The sequence below is a fragment of the Pristis pectinata genome, chromosome 16, assembly GCF_009764475.1.
Source record: "Pristis pectinata isolate sPriPec2 chromosome 16, sPriPec2.1.pri, whole genome shotgun sequence".
Classification (NCBI taxonomy): Eukaryota; Metazoa; Chordata; class Chondrichthyes; order Rhinopristiformes; family Pristidae; genus Pristis; species Pristis pectinata.
Window position 1 is genome coordinate 41529986 of NC_067420.1, and position 25262 is coordinate 41555247.

Here is a 25262-nt window from a genome sequence, read left to right on the forward strand (position 1 = left end):
TAAAGCATATAGTATATTGGAGGTTATGTACTGGCATGGATTGGAGATTTGTCGACAGACAGGGAATAGGGAGTAGAAATGAATGGAAGTTTGTCAGGACAGCAGACATTGATTAGTGGGGTACATTAGGAAGCAATGCTTGGGCCTCAGCTATTCATAGTACATGCCAATGATTTGGATGAGGGAATAAAATCACTTTTTTTTTGAAGTTCGGCAACGTTGCTAAAGCAAACATGCAGGTGCAGTGACAGCCAAGGAGGCAAATGGTACATTGGCCTTCACACCAAGAGGACGTCTTGCTCCAATTAGGCAGGGTCCTGGTGAGACAACACACAGAGCAATGGGTGCCATTTTGCTCTCCTTATCTAAGAAAAGTCATAGAGTAGTACAGCACAGAAACAGGCCCTTTGGTCCAACTCATCCATGCTGACCATGGTGTCTTCCTGAGCTAGTCTATGGTCAGAACCAATCATTGTCAGTAATCTATAGTCAGGATCAATCACTGTCAGTAATCTATAGTCAGGATCAATCACTGTCAGTAATCTATAGTCAAGACCAATCACTGTCAGTAATCTATAGTCAGGACCAATCACTGTCAGTAATCTACGGTCAGGACCAATCACTAGCAGTAATCTATAGTCAGGATCAATCACTGTCAGTAATCTATAGTTAGGACCAATTTACAACAAGCACCATTAGTCACAACATTCGAAATCTGTGATAAGGACAAATGCTCCCACTTTCACTGATTTATTATGAGCAACAATACTCATAACTACTGTGGTGTATAACAAAGGCCAGTCCTGCTTGTAGTAATTCACGATAATACTCTCTATAACCTAAGACCAACAATCCTTCTTATGGTAATTCACACTAATACTCTATAATCTACAGTAAGAACCAAGACTCCTGCTTATATTAATTCACAATACTCTCTGTTATCTACATAAAGAACCAAGGTTCTTGCTTTAATGACTCAGAATGCCCTATAATCTACAGTAAGGACCAAGATTTCCACTGATTTTAACCTTTAGTTCAAAACTCACTGTCTATAATTTGCATCAATGAAGTAATTTGTAACTACAAGCAAACATTCCCACTGCCAGTAATGTAGTGTGAGGAACAATAACCAGTTTAGCAAGTAATCTACTATGCACTGAATGTGTTAATGAACAGATAATATTTTTAATTATGTTGGTTGTGGATTAAATATTGGCCGGGATGCTTTCCTCAACTCCTATGAGCTTGGGTCTTTCACCAGGACATGGGAGTGTCAGAAACAGCAGTCTGAGTTTACCAACAGAAGTTTTAACTCCTGGTAGAAGTTTATAAGATTATGAGAGGCACAGATAGAGTAGACAGCTGGTTACCTTTTTCCAGGGTCGAAATGTCTAATACTAGACGGCATGCATTTAAGGTGAGGGTGGTAAGTAAGTTCAAAGGAGATGTGCGGGGCAAGTTTTTTACACAGAGGGTGGTGGGTGCCTGGAATGTGCTGCCATTGGTGGGGGTGGAGGCACATACAATACAGGCATTTATGAGGCTCTTAGACAGGCACATGAATGTGCAGAGAATGGAGGGACACAGACATTGTGTAGGCAGAAGGGATTAGTTTAGTTAGGAATTTAATTACTAGTATAATTATTTCAGTACAACATTGTGGGCCGAAAGGCCTGTACCTGTGCTGTACTGTGCTATGTCCTATGTAGAAGGGGGCAAGAGCTGAACTGAGACATCCTAGAGGTATCGTCCTGTGTTAGAGATACCCGCCTTAAAAATACATCGCCATTTGTTGTAAGTGGGGCTCTTTATAAGCAAGTTAAAGTTACCATCTGAATTCCTCATCCAATATTTATTTTGGAAGATGAGACGCATTTCACATTGGTGGATGTGGCTTTGCAATGTCTCACACTGTGACTGGAATTGGAATTGGTTTATTATTGTCACATGTACCAAGATCCAGTGAAAAATGTAGTTCTGCATGCCTTCCATCCAGATCATTTCAAAACATAAGCATATTGAGGTAGTACAAGGGAAAACCAATAACAGAATGCAGAATAAAGTGTTACAGTTACAGAGAAAGTGCAGTGCAGGCAGACAATAAGGTGCAAGGTTATAAGGTGCAAGGAGGTAGATGGTGAGGTCAAGAGTTCACTTTATCTTCAAGAGATCTGTTCAAGAGTCTGATAACAGCGGGATAGAAACTGTCCTTGAGCTTGGTGGTACCTTTTCTCAAGCTTTTTTATCTTCTGCCCGATGGAAGGGGGGAGAAGAATGTCTGGGGTGGGAGGGGTCTTTGATTATGTTGGCTGCTTTCCTGAGGCAGCAAGAAGTGTGGACAGAGTCAATGGAGGGGATGCTGCTTTTAGTGATGTGCTGAGCTGTGTCCACAACTCTCTGCAGTTTCTCCCAGTCAGGGGCAGAGCAGTTGCCCTACCAAACCGGACTGGATACTTTAGGTGGTGCATCTATAAAAACTGGCGAGGGTCAATGGGGATATGCCGAATTCCCTTAGCCTTCTGAGTAAGTAGAGGCGCTGGTGTGCTTTCTTGGCCATAGCGTCTACGTGGTCGGACCACTGCAGAGTACTGTATATAATTCTACAGCAATATATTGCACCGACAGCTATAGACAGCTTAAGAACAGTATATAACATCAACAAGTCATTACAGAGAGGGTCTCTCCCTCCCTCTCTCTCCCTCCCTCCCTCTCCTTGCGCCTCACTCACTCGCAGGGCTGTTGACAGACACTGGGAGCAGGTCCGTAGGCACCTGCCTATAGCCGCAGCCTGAGTGTGAAATATTTTTACTGGATGTGGTTCAAACTTTGGAAGTTTTTAGAAAAACGCACTGGGGAGGGCCACGCCATTTCTGACTCTCGGATATGGGATTTAAACAGCTTGAGTCATCCCCGGGGCCGGAGAAGGAGCGGGAGTAGGTTAGGGAAATATTTTTTCCCCTTCTCTCTCTCTCTCTCTCTCTCTCTCTCTCTCTCTCCCTCCGCCTGTCTGGGTCCTCGGCTGTCTGAAGGGGTCCGGGATTGTGTGCGAGTGACCACATTCCACTATGGGACAGACTGACAAACTTCGGAGGAAAGTTGTGAAGAAGTTTGCCTGGGAGTTTTGGGGACTGTTGCATGTGCAGCTGGAGGAGTTTTTCCCCGGCCAAGTCGGAGCATGGAATTACTGAGGAAGCTCGCACTTCTCATCTGCTATCTCGGCTGCTTCGGGGACCTGCCCGGCTCCGAGCCGGCGGCGCTCGGAGACCCGTCCCGCGGCGGCCGCAAGAGTCAGACCGGGCTCCGCCAGGGCATCGCCGGAGCAGCGCCAAGCAAGAGGAACCCCGCCGGGAAGGGGCCGAACCTCGGAGCCGGGAGATGGAGCCCCGGGGTCGGCAGAGGGAGCGCAGGCGTTAGAGCGGCAGCAAGTGACAGGGTCCGGCCCGGGGAGGGGGAGAAAGGCAAGGGCGAGGGCGGCGGCAGGCGGCGCCTGAAGGGGGCAACGGGTAGCCCGCAGGTGACCCCTCACGACTACATGCTGTTCCTCTACAAGACGCTGTCCGTCACCCAGCGCAGCGGCTTCAACGGCAGTCTCCCGCAAGCGGCGACGCTCGCCAACACCGTCACCAGCTTCGTGGACAGAGGGCAAGGTGAGAGTCGGGGGTACGGGGCAGCGGGGTGGTGGCTGGGAGATCTCCCCCTACCTCTCCTCTAACGGCACACACACTGACACACACACACACACACTGACACTGACACACACACACTGACACACACACACACACTGACACACACACACACACTGACACACACTGACACCCATACACACTGACACACACACACACACACACACTGACACTGACACACACAGAGACACATACTGACACACACTGGCACCCACACACACACGCTGACACTGACACACACACACACACTGGCACCCCCACACACACACTGACACACACACACACACACACACAGACACACACTGACACCCACACACACTGACACACACACACACCGGCACCCACACACACACACACACACTGACACACACACACACACACACATACACCCACGCACACATTGACACCCACACACACACTGACATACACACACTGACACCTACACACACACACACACACACAGTGACACCCACACATCCACACACTGACACCCACAGACACACTGACACCCACACCCACACCCACACACACACACAAACGCACACACTGACACACACACACACACACACACATACAGACAGGCTCATACACTGTCACACACACAGACATACACACTGACGCACACACAGACACAGGTACATACACTGACATACACATGAACGCACGAATATACACACACAGACACACACCCACACACAGGCACACACACACTAACACACACACAGACACACACTGAGACACACAGAGATAGACACACAGATACCCATATACACAGATACACACACATACACACAGTGACACACATAAACACAGACTCACACACTAACACACATATACACAGATACAGGCACACACACAGACACATACAACACATACACAGAGCTCTGTAGGGGAACCGACCAATACAAATTGGCAACATGTTCATCAGTTGGAAAGTGATGCCTGTTCTCAGACACCATCAGGTAAATCCCAACGGGGCGTCCGATACCCTCCACCCTCCCCCGTTACTACCTGGGCTCCGGCAGATTTAATTCACACTGTGGAAGTGACTGGCCGGGCGTGGACCCCCTCTCCACCCCAACCCCCACCCCGCCCACACCCTCCGGACCGGGGACAGTCGGGTCCCAGGAGTGAGGTGAATCCTCCAGTGCCCTCACACAGACCGGACTGGTTGAGGGGGTAAACTCTGTCCACGGCCGGAGGGGTAGCCCGCTCCCAGCTGCGGTACAGTTGGACACACTGTCCGGGGTTGTCCGGCTCCGCACTCCCAATGGGCTGGGGAGGGGAGGGGAGGTAAGATAGACCGTGGCTACCTCTGGGTCCCCATACCCCTGGTCGACACCACGACCACCGCTTCTCACGCCTCTTCTAACCGCTCGCTGAGATTCTCCGCCCCGTTAACGCGGCCGGCTTGTGGTCTGAAAATAACGGGGTAGATTTAGCCTTCACCCCAACTCCCACAAGCTGGATGCCTGGAATTCAGGGTAACAGAAGCCTAGCTCCCAATCCCCAGAGGAATTCACCCTCGCCCCGTTCTAGCCGGGACAACTGCTCCATTCAGTCTACACACCACTGAGTCCAGCACACATCAGCCACAAGTCAGAGGGCATGCCTCTTGAGAGGGTTAACGACACATTGGGAATCTCTGGATGTCAGACCTTCCAGTGTTGAATAGCTGGCGGTAGGGATGGGTCGGAGTTAACCCTCGCTCTCGGATTCCAGCTGTTACAAGATTTACTGAGTGTGGGCAACCAGATGGAGGCCCAAGTTAATTGGCAGAAGTTAGTTGCACTCCAACTGCCCCTCATTCCCTCGACTCCCTGCAGGCGACCACCCCTCTCCCATCTCCAATGGGCCGCTTTGCATAGGGGGTGCGTGCTCTGTATTCAGGGACATTGAGTCATTGCGAATACCGGAGTCACCGGGAGCCCAAGACGCGGCGGCGAGAGGTGACAGTGGCCCGGTTGTGAAGGGGCGCTGTCCCTCTGCACTGGAAAAAGCCAGAGATGTTTAACACAACCCCTAAGATATCAGGTGAAAGTCTCCCCCCAATCTCACATCGGGCAGAAGTTCTCTGATTCGAGTGAGGAGGAGTTGGTTGGCCTGGCCCGGATGATTGACCCACCACAGACAAGACCTTGGTGTTCCTGGGAGGGTCGCCGTTGACTGCTTCACCTTGGAAGGCACTGGTAGCCGGAGTGTGGGGCTGGAGGGATCTCCGCCAACCCTGGGGAGGGCTGGAGGTGAGACCAGTGTCTGGGAGAGTAGGGGTGAGGGTGGTGGTCAGGGTGATGTGCTGAGGCAGGGGTTGAGTGTGGGTGGAGGGGTTGATCATGAGGTTGGTAGTGTAAAAGGGAGGGTCGGGTTGGTCAAAGCCTCGTCTGTCATCTTAGTGGGAGGGGTGAATGGGTGAGGGGCCAAACAGAGAGATTAGGGGGATTAAAGTGATCAGAGACCCTCTCCCTCCCTCCCCTCCATCTCTCCCTCTCTCTCTCTCTGTCCCTTCCTCCCTCTGTTCCCCTTTCTCCCCGTCTCCCCTTTCCCTCACTCTCTCTCCTTCCCCATATCCCCTCCTCTCTCTCTCCCCTCTCCTCGTGCACCTATTAATTTGCCCCTCCTCTTTTCTTCTGATAATGAGAGGTACACAAAAGAAAGGACTAAAAAATTGCTTATGTCCAATGGTGTCTGTTTCCACGGTGACATGTCACCTGTGTCACCTGGTCACCAACCACCACATGACTTGGATAGAGTCAGTGCTGGATAAAATGGATGTGAAATCAGTGGGAATTTAGGGTCACAGGCTTTCGTAGAACAAGCCCTCCCTCACCTCTCTCTCCTCCTTTAAGTCACTCATTAGCATCTACCTCTTTGATCCCCTTCTGATCCCCTGTCCTAAGATTCCCTCCAGTGTGGCTTCGTGTCAATTGTGTGAAGTGTTCGGACATGTTACAGATGCTGTATAATTGCTGGTTGTTGATTGTTGAATATTATCCTGAGATAGGACCAGAACCCCATGCAAGTTTGTTGGTTCCCATTTTAGTAATAAAAACAACATTTTTAAACTTAAATTGTGTGCGTGTGTGTGTGTGTGTGTGTGAGAGGGGGGGGGGGGGGGAGAGAGAGAGAAAGGGAGCAAATGACGTATTACCTTTGTCTTTCTCGGTGGTAGGTGTCACGGTTTTGGGAGATGTCGTCAAAGATGCCTTGACAGGTTTGAGTTGCTGGGGAACATTTTATAGGAGGTGTTCACTGCAGCCTCACTGCACATGTGGTGGAGGCGGTGAACGCTTTGGTTGGGTTACCATGTGCCAAGTAAATGGGCTACTTTATTTGGACCTTTGCAGGTCTTGCTGGAGCTGCACTCATCCAGGCACGTGGAGAGGATTGCACCACTCTCCCGATTTATGCCTTGTAGATGGTGGAAAGTCATTGAGGAGGCTGGGGGTGAGTGACTCACCTCCAACCTGCTGTTATATCTGCTGCATTTGTATGATTGGTGAAGTCAAATGCACTTCCGGTAGTGATCAGTTACTGGTTAAGGACCGAAGTTGAAATTTCCCTCCTTAGTTGAGGGAGCTGAAGGTAATTGTCAAGGTCACCACATTGCAAGAACCAGATCTACAGGTTCTCCAGAACGTGGCTTGGATATCGCTGGACTCTGGAGACACAAGAGACTGCAGATGCTGGAATCTGGAGCAACAAACAATCTGCTGGAGGAGCTCAGCGGGTTGAGCAGCTTCTGTGGGGGGGGGGGGGGGGGGAGGAAGGAATTGTCGATGTTTCGGGTCAAAACCCTGCACCGATCCCGCTGCAGAGTTTCAATGTGAAACGTCAACAGTTCCTTTCCCCCCTTAGGTGCTGCCTGACCTGCTGAGTTCCTCCAGCAGATTGTTTGTCTATCCCTGGTGTGCGTTTGATTGATACAACTTGTACCAAATTTTTAACTGACCCTTTGTAGAAAATGGGGATATATTGAGTAAGGTTGGATTTGACAAGGGAAAGTTTAAAGATCACTTCTTCAAAATTTATTTATTTGAGATTAATTAACCTAGGGGTGGAATTTGAATTAGAATTGGTTTATTATTGTCACATAGACCAAGATACAGTGAAAAACATTGGTTTGCATGCTATCCAGACAGATCTCTCCAAACATAAGTACATCAAGGTAGTACAAAGGAATGCAGAACATAGTGTTACTCTTACAGAGAAAGTGCATTGTAGGTAGACAAATAAGGTGCAAGGGCCATGATGAGGTAGATTGAAAGACCAAGAGTTCATCTTTATCGTAGAAGAGGCCCATTCAATAGTCTCATAACAGCAGGACAGAAGGTGTCCTTGAGCCTAGTGGTATGTGCTTTCAGGCTTTTGTATCTTCTGCCTGATGGGAGGGGGGAGAAGAGAGAATGTCTGGGGTGGGAGGGGTCTTTGATTATGTTGGCTGTTTTCCTGAGGTGGTGGGAAGAGTTGTTAAAGGTTCCTATAAAGTATAGCATATTTCCACTCAAGGGTGCCCAATAGGTGCACACCAGAGGATGGAGAGCAGATACAGCCTGACTCAGAGCTGTGTACCGCTTAATGATCAACACCCTTTCAATCTGTTGCAGTGGTGCAACAGGTAGTGCTGTTGCCTGACCGTCCCAGCGACCTGGGCTCGATAATGAGCTCGGATGCTGTCCGTGCGGAGCGTGACCACACAGTTTTCTACCAGAGCTCTGGTTTCCAAAGATGTGCTAGTAGGTTAATATGTTCTGTAAGTTACCCCTGCTGTAGGCTAATGGCAGACAGAAAATAAAGGGGAGTTGATGGGGATGTCTGAGGTTGGATAGGTTGCAGTTCTGCAGGGCAAGAAGGAGACGAGGAATGGGACTGATGGTTTAGCTCTGCTGGGAGCTGGCATGGACCTGATGGGCCGAATGACCTTCTTCTGAGTCATTATGAGATAACCTGCTCATCCAATCTACACATGGTTTAGATAAACTAGGAGCAAAGTGAATACCAGAAAGTTTGTTTTGAAGTCATTGGTATTCGGGTCATAGAGTGATACAGCATGCAAACAGGCCCTTCAGCCCAACTCGTCCATGCTGGCCAAAGTGCGCACCTAAGCTAGTTCCATATGCCTGCATTTGGCCCATATCCCTCTAAACCTTTCCTTTCCATATACAAATGTCCCAAATTCCTATCCAAATGTCTTTTAAATGTTGTTATTGTACCCACCTCAACTATTTTCTGTGGCAGCTTGTTCCATATACGTCCCACACTCTGTATATTAACAACATGCCCCTGGAAAACATGACCAACCACAAATAAGCTCATTTGAAACACCACAGCCAGCCCTTCCCTCACCGATGGAGTCTGTTCTCCTGTCTAACCTGTAACTAAAGAACAAAAAAGGGGCAGTAGTGAGCTAAAAGGTGGTCACCTCCTGCAAGTCTTGCGATCTTCCCAAAGCCCGGCTGGGCACTCTCGTGGTGGAGTGAGCAATCGTGAACACAAGGGTAATACTTCAGTTCCCAGCAACAAAGTCTGTGGTGTCTGGTTTACACTGCATACTTATTTACATTATTCCTTCACAGGATGAGGGCATTGTTGGCTGGACCAGCAGTTATTGCCCATCCCTAATAGTCCCTGAACCCCTGCAGCGTCATCTCAGTCAATAACGTTCTTGTGGACTTGGTGCCATATAGAAGGCTGACTTGACAGGGATGGCAGTTTAACTTCCCTCAAGACCATGAACAAACCAAATGGGATTTTCCAACAATCTGCTGGTTTTGTGGTAACTTTTTGATTTCAGATTTATTTAAAATTCCTCAAGCAGCTTTGGTGAGCTTTGATCTTGGTCCCTGGATCTGAGTTACTAACCTGGTCACAGTAATGTAACTGCTACGATACATGCCCTACCATGCACCAGTTTACTTCCAACCTGCCTCGAGCCTTTCGTAACACTGCTGCGCCACATCCAGACCACTAAGAGGAGCTCAAGATCCTTCAGCTGATTGAGAAACACAGAAGGACTTGATGATGCAATTGACAAAGTGATTACATCACGGATTAGCCTGTAGCACTGGACACCTTTCGCTTTATGCCTCTGATCCACAGAGCAAGGCTTTCTTTGGTGGTAGGGGAGAAAGTGAGCGAGTTTCTCCCAGTCCTGTCAAGGTTGATACTGTCTTCTCCAGGCCTAAACTGGGAAAGGCTTTGCCCAACAGACCAATGTTCCCAGGGTTAATGCTGAGGCTTGGACATGGTGCTTGTGTCTCTGGCAGACATCGGTAGATTAAGAAGCAGGGAACAGCAAAAGAGTGGTAATCCAACAAGCCCCTTCCACCAGCAATTCACAGCCTGCTTGTTCTGTCATTCACTTGCTTTCCTGAGGGAAATTCTGGTGTTGGTTCATTGGTATTGGTTTATTATTGTCACTTGTACCGAGGTACAGTGAAAAATTTGTCTTGCATACCATTCATACAGATCAATTCATTACACAGTGCATTGAGGTAGTACAGGGTAAAAACAATAAATTTAAAAGAGTAGAATTCCTTAGAGGTCTTGACAGGGTCAACATGGAGAGAATGTTTCAGCTTGTGGGAAAATTGAGAAGTAGGGGGTCATTGTTTTGAAAGCAAGTGGTCACCCATTTAGTCATAGACCACAGAAACAGGCCCTTCAGCCCGACTGGTCCATGCCGACCAAGATTCCCATCCAAGTTAGTCCCATTTGCCCAGGTTTGGCCCATATCCCTCTAAACCTTTCCTATCCATGTACCTGTCCAACTGTCTTTTAAATGTTTTTATTGTACCTGCCTCAACCTCTTCCTCTGGCAGCTCGTTCCATATATGTACCATGCTCTGTTTAAAAATGTTGCCCTTCAAGTTCCTATTAAACCTTTCCCCTTTCACCTTAAACCTGTGCCCTCTAGTTCTTGATTCCCCAACCCTGGCAAAAAGACTGTGCACATTTACCCTATCTATGCCCCTCATGATTTTATACACCTCTATAAGGTCACCTCTCAGTCTCCTACGCTCCAAGGAAAAAGACCTAGCCTGTTCAACCTTATCTGCATCTCCCCGTTGCCGGTCACTTCAACTCCCCCTCCCACTCCATCACAGATATGTCAGTCCTCGGCCTCCTCCACTGCCAGGAGAATTCCAAGCGCAAACTGGAGGAACAGCACCTCATTTTCCCTCTTGGAGACTTGCAGCCTAACGGTATGAACATTGAAATCTCCTACTTTAAGTAACCCCCTCCACACCCACCATGCCTCTTCTTTTCCCTTTCCTAGCCTATCCCTCTTTTTTCTGCCCCCCTTTTTTCCTCCTTGCCTTTGACCCATCCCCCGGTGGATCTGCTCTCCCCTCCTCCCCCGCATCTGCCTATCACTGTCTCTCACCTGCATCTACCTTTCGCCACCTTGTACCCACCCCGCCTCCCCTCTTTTGTCCACGTATCACTGCTCTGCTTTTCCCTCCCATATATTGGGCTTCCCCTTTTCCTATCTTCAGTCCTGAAGAAAGGTCCTGACCTGAAACATTGACCACCTGCTTTTCTCCATGGATGCTGACTGGCCTGCTGAGTTCCTCCAGCATCATCGTGTTTTTCATCTAGATTCCAGCATCTGCAGTCCTTTGTTTCTCTAGATTCTGTAGATAGACAGGACTATGAAGTTTAGGTTACAATCAGATCAGCTATGATCTTATTGAATAGCAGACCAAGTTCGATGGGCTGAGTGGCCTATTCCTGCCCCTAATTCATTTGTACCTGGTCCCAAAAGTAGTCAATCAAAACTTTAAAACATAATTAGACTTGACAAGTTGCTTCTTGTGGGACACATGACCACAGCCCCAAAAAACTGCTTCATCCTAAGATTATCATGGCCTGTAGTTAAGAACATAGAACATAGGACATTAGAACATTACAGCACAGTACAGTACAGGCCCTTCAGCTCACGATGTTGTGCCAACATTTTATCCTGCTCTAATATCTATATAACCCTTCCCTCCCACATAGCTCTCCATTTCTCTATCATTCATGTGCCTATCTAAGAGCCTCTTAAATGTCCCTAATGTATCTGGCCCCACAACCTCTGCTGGCAGTGCGTTCCATGCACCCACCACTCTCTATGTAAAAAAGCTTACCTCTGAGATCCCCCTTATACCTTCCTCCAATCACCTTAAAATTATATCCCCTCATGTTAGCCATTTTCACCCTGGGAAAAAGTCTCTGACTGTCCACTCGATCTATGCCTCTTATCATCTTGTACACCTCTATCAAGTCACCTCTCATCCTCCTCCTCTCCAAAGAGAAAAGCCCTAGCTCACTCAACCTATCCTCATAAGACATGATCTCCAATCCAGGCAGCATCCTGGTAAATCTCCTCTGCACCCTCTCTAAAGCTTCCACATCCTTCCAATAACGAGACGACCATTCTGAGATTATCTCATCCTGAGATTATCGTAGCCTGTAGTTCTCAGCAGGAATTACACAAAGTAGAGTTTCATTCCCTGGGGTCTGGAAGGTTGTGGGGTGATTCAGTGTCAGTTTTCAAATGGAAGCAATGGGAGAATAGAAACCGCTTTGGTGGATTGTGGAGTTTAGGATTGGCGGGCCAAGTCTTTCAGGGATTCTTTTTTATTTGAAAAATAAACTGTATTCATAAATAGTGTACGCAAGAAAGAAAAAGACAGTGCGTGACTTTCTTTACATTTATAGTCTATAGACTTATAGTGTTTTCAAGTCTATACATTCCTCGTGTCATAAAGTTAGTACATTCTACGTACAAAGCACTAATGCCACTTCTGTGGCCTCTTTGGACAATACACATTTCGGGTGTTTGAGGGGGTGCTACATGGGACCCAGACCCTCAGTGCCCTGTGGTGATAGGTTCTCAGACTGCAGTCCTTCCCCAAAAATCTTTGTGTTGGCTGCACCAAACTTCAGTGCGTCCCTCAGCACGTACTCCTGTAGTCCGGAATGTGTCAGTCGGCAGCGTTCCCCTACGGACATCTCACTGTACTGGGAGACCAACAAGTTTCGGGCAGACCAAAGGGATTCTTTCACCGAGTTGATGATCTTCCAGCAGCACTTGGTGCCTGACCCTGGGAACAGTCCATAGATCAGAGAGTCCCCTGTTATGCATATATCGGCAAGGACCCTTGCATCCTTTTCCAGAGCTTCTTTGCAAATGTACAGTCCACAAAGAGGTGTATGATGAAATTAGGGAACATTGTAGAGGTGGGATGGGAGTTTGGAGCTCTCTTCTGCAAAAGGCAATCGATGCAAGGCTGTTTCTTCACTTTAAGTCTGAGGTGGCTCAGTTCTTGTAAACCAAGTTACTTCTTCTTCTTAGACAGTCCCTCAGTGCTGGGAACAACTTGCTTCCACTCTGGTTCTCCATGAGATCCAAGGTGGCCGTGGTACCTACTAAGGGAAGATTTCACTGAGTTGTGGGTGGAATTTTGAGCGGCCTAGACACAGTGGAAAAGAAGGAACCAGTATCAGGTTAGGAGGTGGAGTGATCGAACGTGGTGCATGGATCCCCAGATTGTGTGTTCAGCACATTCAAAAGAAGATGAATTTCTACCCCAAGAAGTCTAAGTGTTGAAGTTTTAGCCTATTGGACACACAAAGTTTACAGAACTACATGGAAAAACACTTCCATTTATATGTCTGAGGGACTACAATGGCTAAATGCAATTCCACCAAACAACCAGTCTGCTGGAGGAACGCAGCATCTGTTGGGGGGAGGGGAGGAATTGACATTTCTGTGCAGGGTTTCAACCGGAAACATCGACAGTTCCTTCCCACCGCCCACAGATGCTGCCCGACCCACTGAGTTCCTCCAGCAGATTGTTTGTTGCTCCAGATTCCAGCGTCTGCAGTCTCTTGTGTCTCTGTGAACCCAATTCCAACTCTCCCCAACTCATCCTCCCTCTAGAGGGCAGTGTTGGTGGCTGCGCCTCCTCTGCAGCCCCCAAGAGCTCCCAGCGAAATACAACAGCTGATCCCTGATCATTTTGTCAATTATTTTTATGTTACCTTTTCCAAGTAAAATTCTCCAAACCACACTTTTCTCCTGGGAGGTTATTCATGGCAGATGCTAGATGATCTGATGGATTATATCCAAGGGGTTCAGGTGTCATTGAAGGCCTCAGCAGTGACAATGACATCCTGCACCTTTATGTATTCAGTGTCTCCAGACACTAGTGTTCCTCTGGTTCCGGCACTTAGCTCACCCACTTCTTTGGTGGCGCTGCCATTGGTGACCACCATCGACTGCCCTGGAGTTCCCTCCCTGAACCTCTCTGCCTCCCTTCCTCTGAGATGCTCCTTTAATCCCGTCTTTTTGACCAGCTTTGAATTCCTAATGCCTCCTCATACAGCCGAACAATAAATCCTGTTTGGCAACACTCCTGTGACACGCCTGGGATATGGGCTACATTGGCAGCATGGCATGTCTTATGTTGGTAAAACGTCCCTGTCTATCTTACAGGAACACAAAAAGACATTATAGAGCACTGAGGAAAGGGAGAGAAGCCCAAAGGTAGATGGGAGGGGGAGTTCCAGAGCTTGGGTCCCAGGTCGGTAAAGGTACTGCCCTCAATGGTGGGGGGAGAACCAGAGATGGAGTAGAGCAGAGAACCCTCTGATATGCAGCTGCTCGGAACTAATATTGACAAGAACCCTTGCATCCTTTTCCAGACCTTCGTTGCAAATGCACAGTCCACGATGAAATTAGGGAATGTTTCGCTACACAGAGGTGGAATGGGAGTCTGGAGCTCTCTTCCGCAAAAGGCAATTGACACAGAATTGCTCTTTCAATTTAAATCTGAGGTGACTCAGTTTTTGCTAGCTGATCTCACTTCTTCTTAGACAGTCCCTTGGTGCCTTTATTGTTTTTTATCCCCCACTGCATTGCTGCACATCTTCTATAAGTGGAAGGTATGGTGCTTTGGTTCAGTTGCCGACTGATAATGCATGAACCTTGGACCAACAATCCAAAGCGCCAGTTCAAACCTCACCACGGCAACTGTGGAATTTAACTTTGTTTAATGATCTAGAATTTGCAATGACAACCAGGCCTGGTAATGATGACTTCAAAAACTAATGAATTGTTGTAAAAAGCCACAAAATTCATGAAGGTCCTTCAGGAGGGGAATAAGATAAGATTTCTTTATTAGTCATACGAACATCGAAACATGCAGTGAAATGCAACTTTGCGTAGAATGTTCTGGGATCAGCCCTCAATTGTCGTCACGCCTCTGGCACCAATATAGCATGCCCACAGCTTCCTAACCCATACGTCTTTGGAATGTGGGAGGAAACTGGAGCACCCGGAGGAAACCCACACAGTCACGGGGAGAACGTACAAACTCCTTACAGGCAGCGGCTGGAATTGAACCCAGGTTGCTAGCACTGTAATAGCGTTATGCTAACCGCTACACTACCGTGCCTTCCCAATCTGTTCTCATTAAACTGGGTCTAGCCTATATGCAACTTTGAGTTAAAAAGAGCGCCCTTTTGAAATGGAGTAGCCACCTTCTCAAGTAGAAATGAGAGATGGGTAATATAGGCAGGCCTTGCCAGGAACACTACATCAATTTCAATAAAAGAGTCAGTAGTGGTATCATAAGAGAGGCTTCCTTCCTAACCCAAGGGCTTGTGAGATTGGAGTATGACTGGTTAATTTTTTTAAGAGCAAAGTTTAAGAAACCTTGGTACCCTGTGTTTAATATCTATTGACGTCACATGCTGACTACAATCAAGTGTGGATTTGTCATTCAATGTAGTTGGAGTACTTATACCACAATCAATAATCCTTTACTGTGTAATCAGCTGATAACGTGTAGTGTGGTCTCTAGAGGGAACCTATTCAGGACAATGACTTAGAACATAGAATATAGAACAGTACAGCACAGGAACAGGCCCTTCGGCTCCCAATGTTGTGTCAAACTAATTAAACCAGTAATTAAATCCCTAACTAAACTAATCCCTTCTGCCTGCACAATGTCCACATCCCTCCATTCTCTGCACATTCATTGTGGCTTTTAAATGCCTCTTTCATACCTGCCTCCACCACCACCCCTGGCAGCACATTCCAGGCATCCACCACTCTCTGTGTAAAAAACTTGCCCCATACATCTCCTTTGAACTTACCCCCTCTCACCTTAAACACATGCCCTCTAGTATTAGACATTTCGACCCTGGGGAAAAAGATAGCGGCTGCCTACTCTATCTATACCTCTCATAATCTTATAAACTTCTATCAGGTCTCCCCTCAGCCTCTGATGCTCCAGAGACGACAATACAAGTTTGTCCAACCTCTCCTTATAGCCTCTAATCCAGGCAGCATCCTAGTGAACCTCTTCTGCACCCTCTCCAAAGCCTCCACATCCTTCCTATAATGGGGTGACCAGAACTGAATGCAATATTCCAGATGTGGCCTAGCCAGAGCTTTATAAAGCTGCAACATAACTTCCTGACTCTTGAACTCAGTGCCTCGACTAATAAAGGCAAGCATGCCATGCACCTTCCTTACCACCCTATCAACCTGTGCAGCCACTTTCAGGAAGCTATGGACTTGGACCCCAAGATTCCTCTGTACATAAGTTCTTTCTGGGTGGGGAAGGACACCACACTAGCAGGTCTGCAAGGGTTTTAAAGCTGGAATTTTAGGTCACCAAGCAGGGTTTTCATTGGAAGTCTGTGAGGATGCAGAGGTAGAGGCCGGAATATTGCACGTAGAACCACATCCAGAGTCCAGAAAGGAGAATCTTTTCTTTATGTTCATCCAGGCGCTGTGGGTGTGCTCTGTAGATGAACATAGAGTGTCCTGTGACAGAGGGAGTGCAGCTAACGTTCACCAGATTGATTCCCGGCACTGGGGAGTTAATCCTACAAGGAAAGAGTAAACAGTAAAGAGTACTTGAAAGAAAAAGAGGTCATTTCATGGAAATATGAAAAAAATACAGCCAGTGACAGGGTATGGAACTCGACAGTTTCATAAATTTCGTCACTAATTTTCACCCAGCTCTCCAATTCACTTGGACTATCTCTGACACCTCTCTCTCCTTCCGCGATCTTTCTGTCTCCATCTCAGGAGATTCCTTATCCACTGACATCTTCTACAAACCCACTGATGCCCACAGCTACCTCGATTACAGCTCCTCCCACCCTGTCTCTTGCAAGGACGCGATCCCTTTCTCTCAATTTCTCTGCCGCTGCCGCATCTTCTCCCATGGTGAGGCTTTCCACTCCAGGACATCAAACCGGGTCTTCCCCCCCGACTGTGGTCGAGAGAGCTCGCACCCATATCTCTGCCATTTCCCGCACCTCCACTCTCACCTCCACCTATCCCAGACCCAACAGGGATAGGGTTCCTCTTGTCCTCACATTTCATCCCCTCAGCCTACACATCCAACAGGTAATCCCCACCCCCACCCCCTTCCCCACAAACCCCCGCCCCACACACCATGCTCCTTTCCTTCTTCCCCTTCCTAGCCTTTTTTTTACCCCTTCTCTCTTTACCTTTGACCATCCCCCAGAGGATCTGCTCTCTCCACCTCCCCCACACCTGCCTATCACTATCTCTTACCTGCATCTACCTATCACCACCCTGTGCCCACCCCACCTCCCCTCTTTTGTCCACCTATCACTGCTCTGCTTTTCCCTCCTATATATCGGGCTTCCCCTTTTCCTATCTTCAGTCCTGAAGAAGGGTCCTGACCCGAGACGCTGACCGCCTGCTTTTCCCCACGGATGCTGCCTGGCCTGCTGAGTCCCTCCAGCATCATCATGTTTTTCATCGAGTGACAGGGTAGATTCGGGGTTGATGTTTTCCCTGGCTGGGGTGTTTACAACCCAAGGTCCCAATCTGAGAATAAAGCATTGGCCATTCAGGACTGAGTTGAGAAGAAATTTCTTCACTCATAGGGGAGTGACTCTTTGGAGTTCTTTAACTAAGAAGAGGCTTCATCACTAAGTCTCAATAGATCTTCAGACAGAGACACGAGAGACTGGAATCTGGAGCAACAAACAAGATGCTGGAGGAACTCAGAGGGTCAGGCAGCACCTGTGGAGGGAAATGGACAGTCGACATTTCATCTAGGACTGGGCAGCTTGTTTTAAATTGGAGAGCCGGACCTTTCACCAGTGAAGTTGGGAAACTCTCCTCCATACAAGGCAGGAACTGGGATCTCACGGAGACTCAAAAAATTCTGCAGATGCTGGAATCTGGAGTAATACACCAAAAGTGCTGTGCCTCAGCACTTTTTGTGTAGGAACTGGGATCTCTCTTCACCAAACAACAAATTAAGTCGACCAGTTAATTGCTGAATTTAAGCCTAAGGTTGACAGATTTTTGCTAACCAATGGTATTCAGGGGTATAGAAAAAAAGCGGGTGTATGGAACTAGGTTGTTGATTAACAGCATTTTCATTGGATGGAGGAACAGGCTGGGGGGCTGAATGGTCTCCCAGTGTTCCTGTGGTATTATTAACGTCGCAAACATCTGGGGTGGAATTTCACCTGTGGGAGATGTTGACAGAAGTAAGTGAAGAATGTTATAGTACCCCTCTACTATTTTAATAGAGGCGTTAAACTGTTTCTTACAATGAACAAGTGTTTAAAATAGCAACGTGGGTTGAACTTAATTCTAACACATTTGGGTACTAATTGAGTAATAGACACTGCTGTTATACCAACAATAACCAATAAACTTCTTTCTCACAACGGGGAGTGGAATTCTGAACTTCCCTCCCCACCTCCACCCCCCCCCACCCCCCACCCCCAGAAACTGCTGAAGGTGGGAGGCAGGTGAAAATTTTAAGGCAGATAGATTTTAAGGAACCAACGATAAGAGATTAGGGTACAGAATGGTGGAACAGACTCAAGAGGTGCACTGGCTTCCTTTTGTTCCTAAGTTCCAAATAAATTGTACTGGATTTCAAAGCATTGTTTTTTGGATTGGGGAACTATGAAGTGTGAGGCAGATTGAAGGATAGGGATAAAAGAGCAAAGGTGGGCGAGTTAATGGGCTGTCATAGTGATAGCAGAGTAGAGTGTGAGGTTAAAGTAAGTCATAGAGTCATACAGCACGGAAGCAGGCCCTTCGGCCCAACTGGTCCATGCCGACCAAGATTCCCATTGAAGCTCGTCCCATTTGCCTGTGTTTGACCCATATCCCTCTAAACCTTTCCCATCCCTGTACCTGTCCAAGTGTCTTTTAAGTGTTGTTAATGTACCTGCCTCAACCACTTCCTCTGGCAGCTTGTTCCATATACGGACCACCCTCTGTGTGAACAAGTTGCTCCTCAGGTTCCCATTAAATCTTTCCCCTCTCACCTTAAACCTATGCCCTCTTGATTCCCCAATCGTGGGAGAAAGACTGTGCGCATTCTTGCTATCTATGCCCCTCATGATTTTGACACGTCTATAAGGTCACCCCTCAGTCTCCTTCGCTCCAGTGAATGAAGTCCCAGCCTGTCCAACCCCTCCTTATAACCCAATCCCTCAAGTCCCAGCAACATCCTCATAAATCTTTCCTGCACTCTTTCTGGCTTAATGGCATCTTTCCTGTAGCAAGGTAACCTGTGGTGATCCACAAACTTGGGTTCCTGGGAGGAATGAGTTCGTATTGGGTGTCACATTGAAAGGTGCAGAAGTGACGAAGGAAATGTTCTGTCAAAGTGAAACAGAGACCCAGTTATCAGATCAAAAATAAAATCCCGCAAATGCTGGAAACCTGAAACCACTCAGCAGGTCAAGTAGCGTCTGTGAAGGGAGAAAGAAGGGTTATATCTTGGGTCTTTCCAAAAATACTGCCTCATCTGCTGAGTGTTCAAGTTCGGGGTTATTGTTGTCATGGGCACACATACCCAGGGTATAAACACCATGAAAATAAAATATACATAACTTAACAAGTGCACAGAAATAAACAACAAAATAGACATAATGACACTACTGCAAGATTGAGAGAGAGAAAAAGAAACATAGTCCGAGGTAGTGTTAAGATTTTTCAGGTCAGGTCAAGAACCTGATGGCAGTGGGGAAGAGGCTGTTGTTGAACCTTGAGGTGTAGGTCTTCAGGCTCCTGTACCTCCTGCCTAAAGGCAGCATTGAGAAGAGGGCACGGCCCAAATTGTGAGGGTCCCTAATGATGGATGTTATCTTTCTGAGACATCGTCTCTTGTAGACGTCCTTGATGGTGGGGAGAGCTGTACCCGTGATGGAACTGACTGAGTCCACAAGGAGTGTTACCAATGCTTTCTGGTTTTATTTTCCATATATTGGAGATGGATCTTTGCCTAGCCTTGCTGTCTCAGAATCTCTGATCTAACTCTACACTAAAGTAATTATCTTCTTCTGATTCATAGTATCCCCATGGTAATGGGTTAGTGAGCAAAGGCCTGAGCTGTGGTCTCCTCAATCCACTGTGATACTAGTAGACATCTTAATGGTGACATTGTCAGAGATCATACCAACCACAAGAGCAAGAACTGGTCTGGAATCAACATTGAGTTGCAGTGTGATCCATTCTGCATTGTTCCCTTGGTTTGCCACAGCGATTAGCAAGTCCATGGAAAACATTTGGTTTGTGGTGGGTTCTACTCTCCACTTAGCCATTATTCCCAAACAATGGAATGTGTGCAGATTGCCACGGCAATAGTTTACAAGCAGCGTATTGCAGTGCAGGAGGCACCTCCACTGACGTCACCTCCGAGGATTGCATGCTATTACCAACCCCTAACTGTGGGGCTGTGTCAAATGGGCACCAGCCTGTTTTACTGGTGAACTGTGGCCCTTCAACCAGAATGTAAAACCAAGCATTTCACTGCGGGGAAGGATGGCTTTCTGTAAAATTAAACCACTTGGCTCCATGGCTCCCAGACCCAATTATACATCAGGGCTGCCATTTGTGGGGGGTGAAATTTAGTTAACCCTTTCAACGTAAATCTTAAATTATAATCTTCCTCAGGATTCTTAATAACCCAGTGTTGAATTATCTGAGGTCTTAAATTAAGGTTTAAAACAACTTCATATTTGGACAATTCTGATCACTGTTCTTGAGGGAGGATGGGGGATGGTGAGGTGGTGGGGGAGAAGTGCTGATCCGTAACTGGTACTAGATCCATGTGGGAATAAAGTGCCCAGTGTGTCCAACCCCTTCCACTCACTTCAGTGGGATCGAACATCAGGAGGTAAATACAACTGGTGGCCAACACTCTCACACCCATTTCCAGCTAACTGCTCAAGGACAAATATCTGTCCTAGTTACAGGGTACCTACTATGTGGACTAGTCTTCACTTTAAACCTCATGGAACCCTAATGAAAATCCAACAGGTGGAGCATCAACACGTTTTAATGTTACTTGATGCAGAACCTGTGGTTAATGTGACACAAACTGAATTAGTTCCAATTGCATGTAATCGATAATCTGATACAGAAAGTGAAAGGGAAGTCTTGCATTTTTATGGCACCTTTTCTGCCTCTGCTTTACAGCCAGTGAGGTATTTTTGAAGCAGAGTCATTGCCAACCACAGCAGCATATATGTACACAGTAAGATCCCTAAAACAGCAATATGGTCATAGAGTTATACAGCACGGAAACAGGCCCTTCAGCCCAACTCATCCATGCCGACCAAGGTGTCCATCTAAGCTAGTCGCATTTGCCTACATTTGGCCCATAAACCTTTTCTATCTATGCACCTGTCTAAATGTCTTTTAAACATTGTAACTGTAACCCTCTACAGCTTCCTCTAGCAGTTCATTCCATGTACCCACCACCCTCCATGTGAAAAAATTTCCACTTAGGTCTCTTTTAAATCTTTCCCCTCTCTTCTTAAATCTATACCCTCTAGTTTTAGATTCCCCTACCCTGGGGAAAAAGACGGTGACCTTTCACCTTATCTATACCCCTCATGATTCTATATATTTCTGTAAAGTCACCACTCAGCAATGTGATAATGACCTGACAGTCTGGTTTTAGTGTTGTCAGTTATCAATAAATATCCACCAGGGCTACTGGAGAGCATCCACTGTTGTCCGAGCTTTTACTTCCACCTCAGAGGCCAGACGGGGATCAAACTCATCTGAAAGGCCGCACCCCAACAGTGTAGCATTCCCTCAATGTTGTACAGAAGTGTTGGCATGGAGCAGAGGTTCACTGGGTGTGATTGTTAACCTTAAGGAGCTTGAGATAGTTTTGTCTTTTGAAGTAAGCTGATAAATTCTGTTATCATTTTGGTGCCTAATAATTTGCATCAAAGTTCTTGATATCGTTTGTGACAATCTATTTAATAACTGCACGTTAAGTACTGAATTCTTAATAGATTGCACTAATTCTCAAGGAACCATACAGACACCACTTTAGTGAATTAGAGATGGACACTCAGTGCCAGCCTTGGGTGCTGTCTGTATGGAGTTTGCACCTTCTCCCAGTGGCCACGTGGGTTTCCTCTGGGTGCTCCAGTTTCCTCCCACAACCCAAAAATGTGCGGGTTGGTATATTAACTGACCACTGTAAATTGCCCCTAGTGTGTAGCTGAATGGGAGAATCCATGGGGAATTGATAGGGAGAATATAAAAATGGGATTAGTGCAGGATTGCATGTTCTTGATGGTCTGCATGGACTCCGTGGGCTGAAGGGCCTGCTTCTGTGCTGTGTCTCTCTATGACTCTAAGATAATGACTGGCTCATGTGCCTTAGTGATTTGGGATGAGAGGAAAGTATTGGCAAGGACAGATATCCACAACAGAAGATTTTTCTTCACAAAAACTTATAGCAGCATCAGAGGCACATAGTTTCAGACAACACATGAAACACAAATTATACCTGACAGCAACGAAGAAGAACAATGTGCAAAAGAAGACATAAATGCAAAAATAACCACAATCAGAGACAAGTCCGTGTTAGTGTGAAAGGTGGTCCGTAGTGTTCCGTTGCTGAGGGAGGGTTAGGGTTGTACAGGTCAGTTCAAGAACCTGATGGTTGTAGGAAAGTGGCTGTTCCTGAACCTGGTGGTGTGGGACTTCAGGCTTCTGTACCTCCTGCCCGATGGTGGACATTAAACTAAAATCACCTTCTCCGGAAAACTTGGATGGATTTGATCTCCATTGTAGTTGACTCTGGACTTCTAGCCCAGTAAGATAGCTTCTAGATCGCCATTTGGTAATGTAACATATTTCGTGACGGTGGATGGGGGATAAACATTGACGAGAAACGGTGGGGGTGATACCCTGTTCTTCAAACCATGAGAACTTGGTCTATTTGAAAGGCAAAAGTTCCAACATGCATCACTCTGTATCATTATCTCATTTCAACTAAGCCTGAAAGCACGTACCACCAGGCTCAAGGACAGTTTCTATCCCGATATAAGACTATTGAACGGTCCCCTAGTACAATAACATGGACTCTTGACCTCACAATCTACCTCGTTATAACCTTGCACCTTATTGTCTGCCTGCACTGCACTTTGTAACGGTAACACTTTATTCTGCATTCTGTTATTGTTTTCCTTTGTACTACCTCGATGCACTGTATAATGAATTGAACTGTACGAACAGTATGCAAGACAAGATTTTCACTGTACCTCAGTATGTGACAATAATTAACCAATTCCAATTCATTAACTCAATTATTAATTCCTTTTTGAGCATCAACTGATTTCCTTTCTCTTTCACCAGATGATCGCCACCCCTTTGTGAGGAAGCAGAAGTATATCTTCAACATCAGTGCGATGGAGAAGGAAGGTTTGCTGGGTGCAGAGCTGCGGATCCTGAGAACGAGACCTGTGGATAGGAGGAGAGTGCGGACTCCAGGGAATGTGTATACCCTCCGATTATCCAAGTGCCCTACAGACAGACAGAAGCCGATTGTTGTCGACTCTCGATCCGTCGACCCTTTGGACACACCGAAGTGGGAAGTCTTTAACATTTGGAAGCTCTTCCGAATGTCCAGGAAGGAGCAGCCATTGACGCAGCTCTGCTTTGAGCTGGAAGCCTTGGATAGAGGCAGGACAGTGGATTTGAGAAGCTTGGGCTTCAGCAGGGTGGAGCGACAGACCAAAGAGAAAGCCCTTCTACTCGTGTCTGGTAGGACCAAAAAACGGGACTTGTTCTTCAATGAGGTCAAAGCCAGGTCTGGGCAGGATGACAAGACAGTTTACGAATTCCTGTTCAATCAGAGGAGGAAGAGGAGAGCCCCTCACACATCCCGCCAGACAAAGGGCAAGAAAGCCAAGCCACGGTGCACACGGAGACCTCTCCACGTGAACTTTAAGGAGATGGGTTGGGATGATTGGATCATTGCACCGTTAGACTATGAAGCATATCACTGTGAGGGGGTTTGTGACTTCCCCCTCCGATCTCACTTAGAACCCACAAACCATGCCATAATCCAGACGCTCATGAACTCCATGGACCCAGAATCCACTCCGCCAAGTTGCTGTGTTCCAACAAAACTAAGCCCCATTAGTATTTTGTACATAGACTCTGCCAATAATGTGGTCTATAAACAGTACGAAGATATGGTGGTAGAGTCCTGTGGCTGCAGGTAGCATTGGTCTGAGTTGCCAGGCAACCAGTAATAAAGTGCGCGCTGGGACTTGTACCATATTGAGTATAGCAGGTATGGTTGGTTTCCCGGTAATGCCATTTGCCATCAAGACACCACAAGCTATCGGTAGTGAGTCGGAAATGAACGTTCCATGGTGGTAAAACTGATGCTGAGGCTAAAAGAGCATCAGCATGGCTCCAAATTAACCAACTGACCACAACGGCCCCAACGTGATTCCCTCTGTATGGCCCATCTCTTCCCAGAGGAATCTGGTGCCAGTATATGAAGGCTGATAGAGTGGGACACAGCTGGTGCAATACAGCCACCACTCACTGCCTACCTAACTCAGACAGGCAGGAGAGTGTGCTGGGGGTCAATCCATGCTGGAAGGAGTGGGGTGGGAATGGGGGCAGTTGTTGTTGGGGATGGAAGGGAGGTTAATCTGAGGGACAACTCCAGGAAGATTCTTTACATTAACCCCTATGAAAATGTGGCCGATGTTACAGCCAATTCATCACCTTTGAAGCAATCTCATTATAACAGTCCGCTGCTCAGATCCAGGGAGCATTAACTGCAGTGAGAGCCATTCTCAGCCGTGTAACATTGGAAAGACATTGAGAGCGTTTGTCCAGTGAACCATCTGCAGGTTGCTGCAGCAGCCTGAACTCTTTAGGTGTGGCTCTTCAACTGTGATGTTGATGGACAAGGCTTGTTGCTGGTAGTCGAGGCTTCAGAGCACTCCCTGCCTGAAACATCCTCGTACCACTGTGGCAGGGCTCCTTCCCTAACATTCTAATCTCATGCTGAGCAGCTAGCAATACATATCAGGTTTAATTAAAGCCCCTTGTGCAGTCTCGTGGATAGCAATGCATGAAGCAATGACCTCCTTACACCAGTGAACATGGAAATCCCACAGCTTTGAGAAAAACCAGGTCCACATTTGAATCCACACATTCTGTAGTAAATGGGGCTCTAGCCTTAGAAGTAAAAAAACGGAAGTGTGGTGCAGACTCTTGCCTGCACCAGTGCAGCT

At 47.1% G+C, this 25262-nt stretch overlaps 1 protein-coding gene across 1 annotated transcript; it reads left to right on the forward strand.

Moving 5' to 3' along the window:
- The first annotated feature begins 2979 nt into the window (after positions 1 to 2979).
- gdf5 (growth differentiation factor 5) lies at positions 2980 to 24230 on the forward strand. The gene is made up of 2 exons (XM_052031387.1): positions 2980 to 3647; positions 23359 to 24230. The coding sequence occupies exons 1-2, from the start codon at positions 3176 to 3178 to the stop codon at positions 24228 to 24230; spliced, it is 1344 nt and encodes a 447-aa protein (XP_051887347.1). The 5' UTR covers positions 2980 to 3175.
- Positions 24231 to 25262: the final 1032 nt, after the last annotated feature.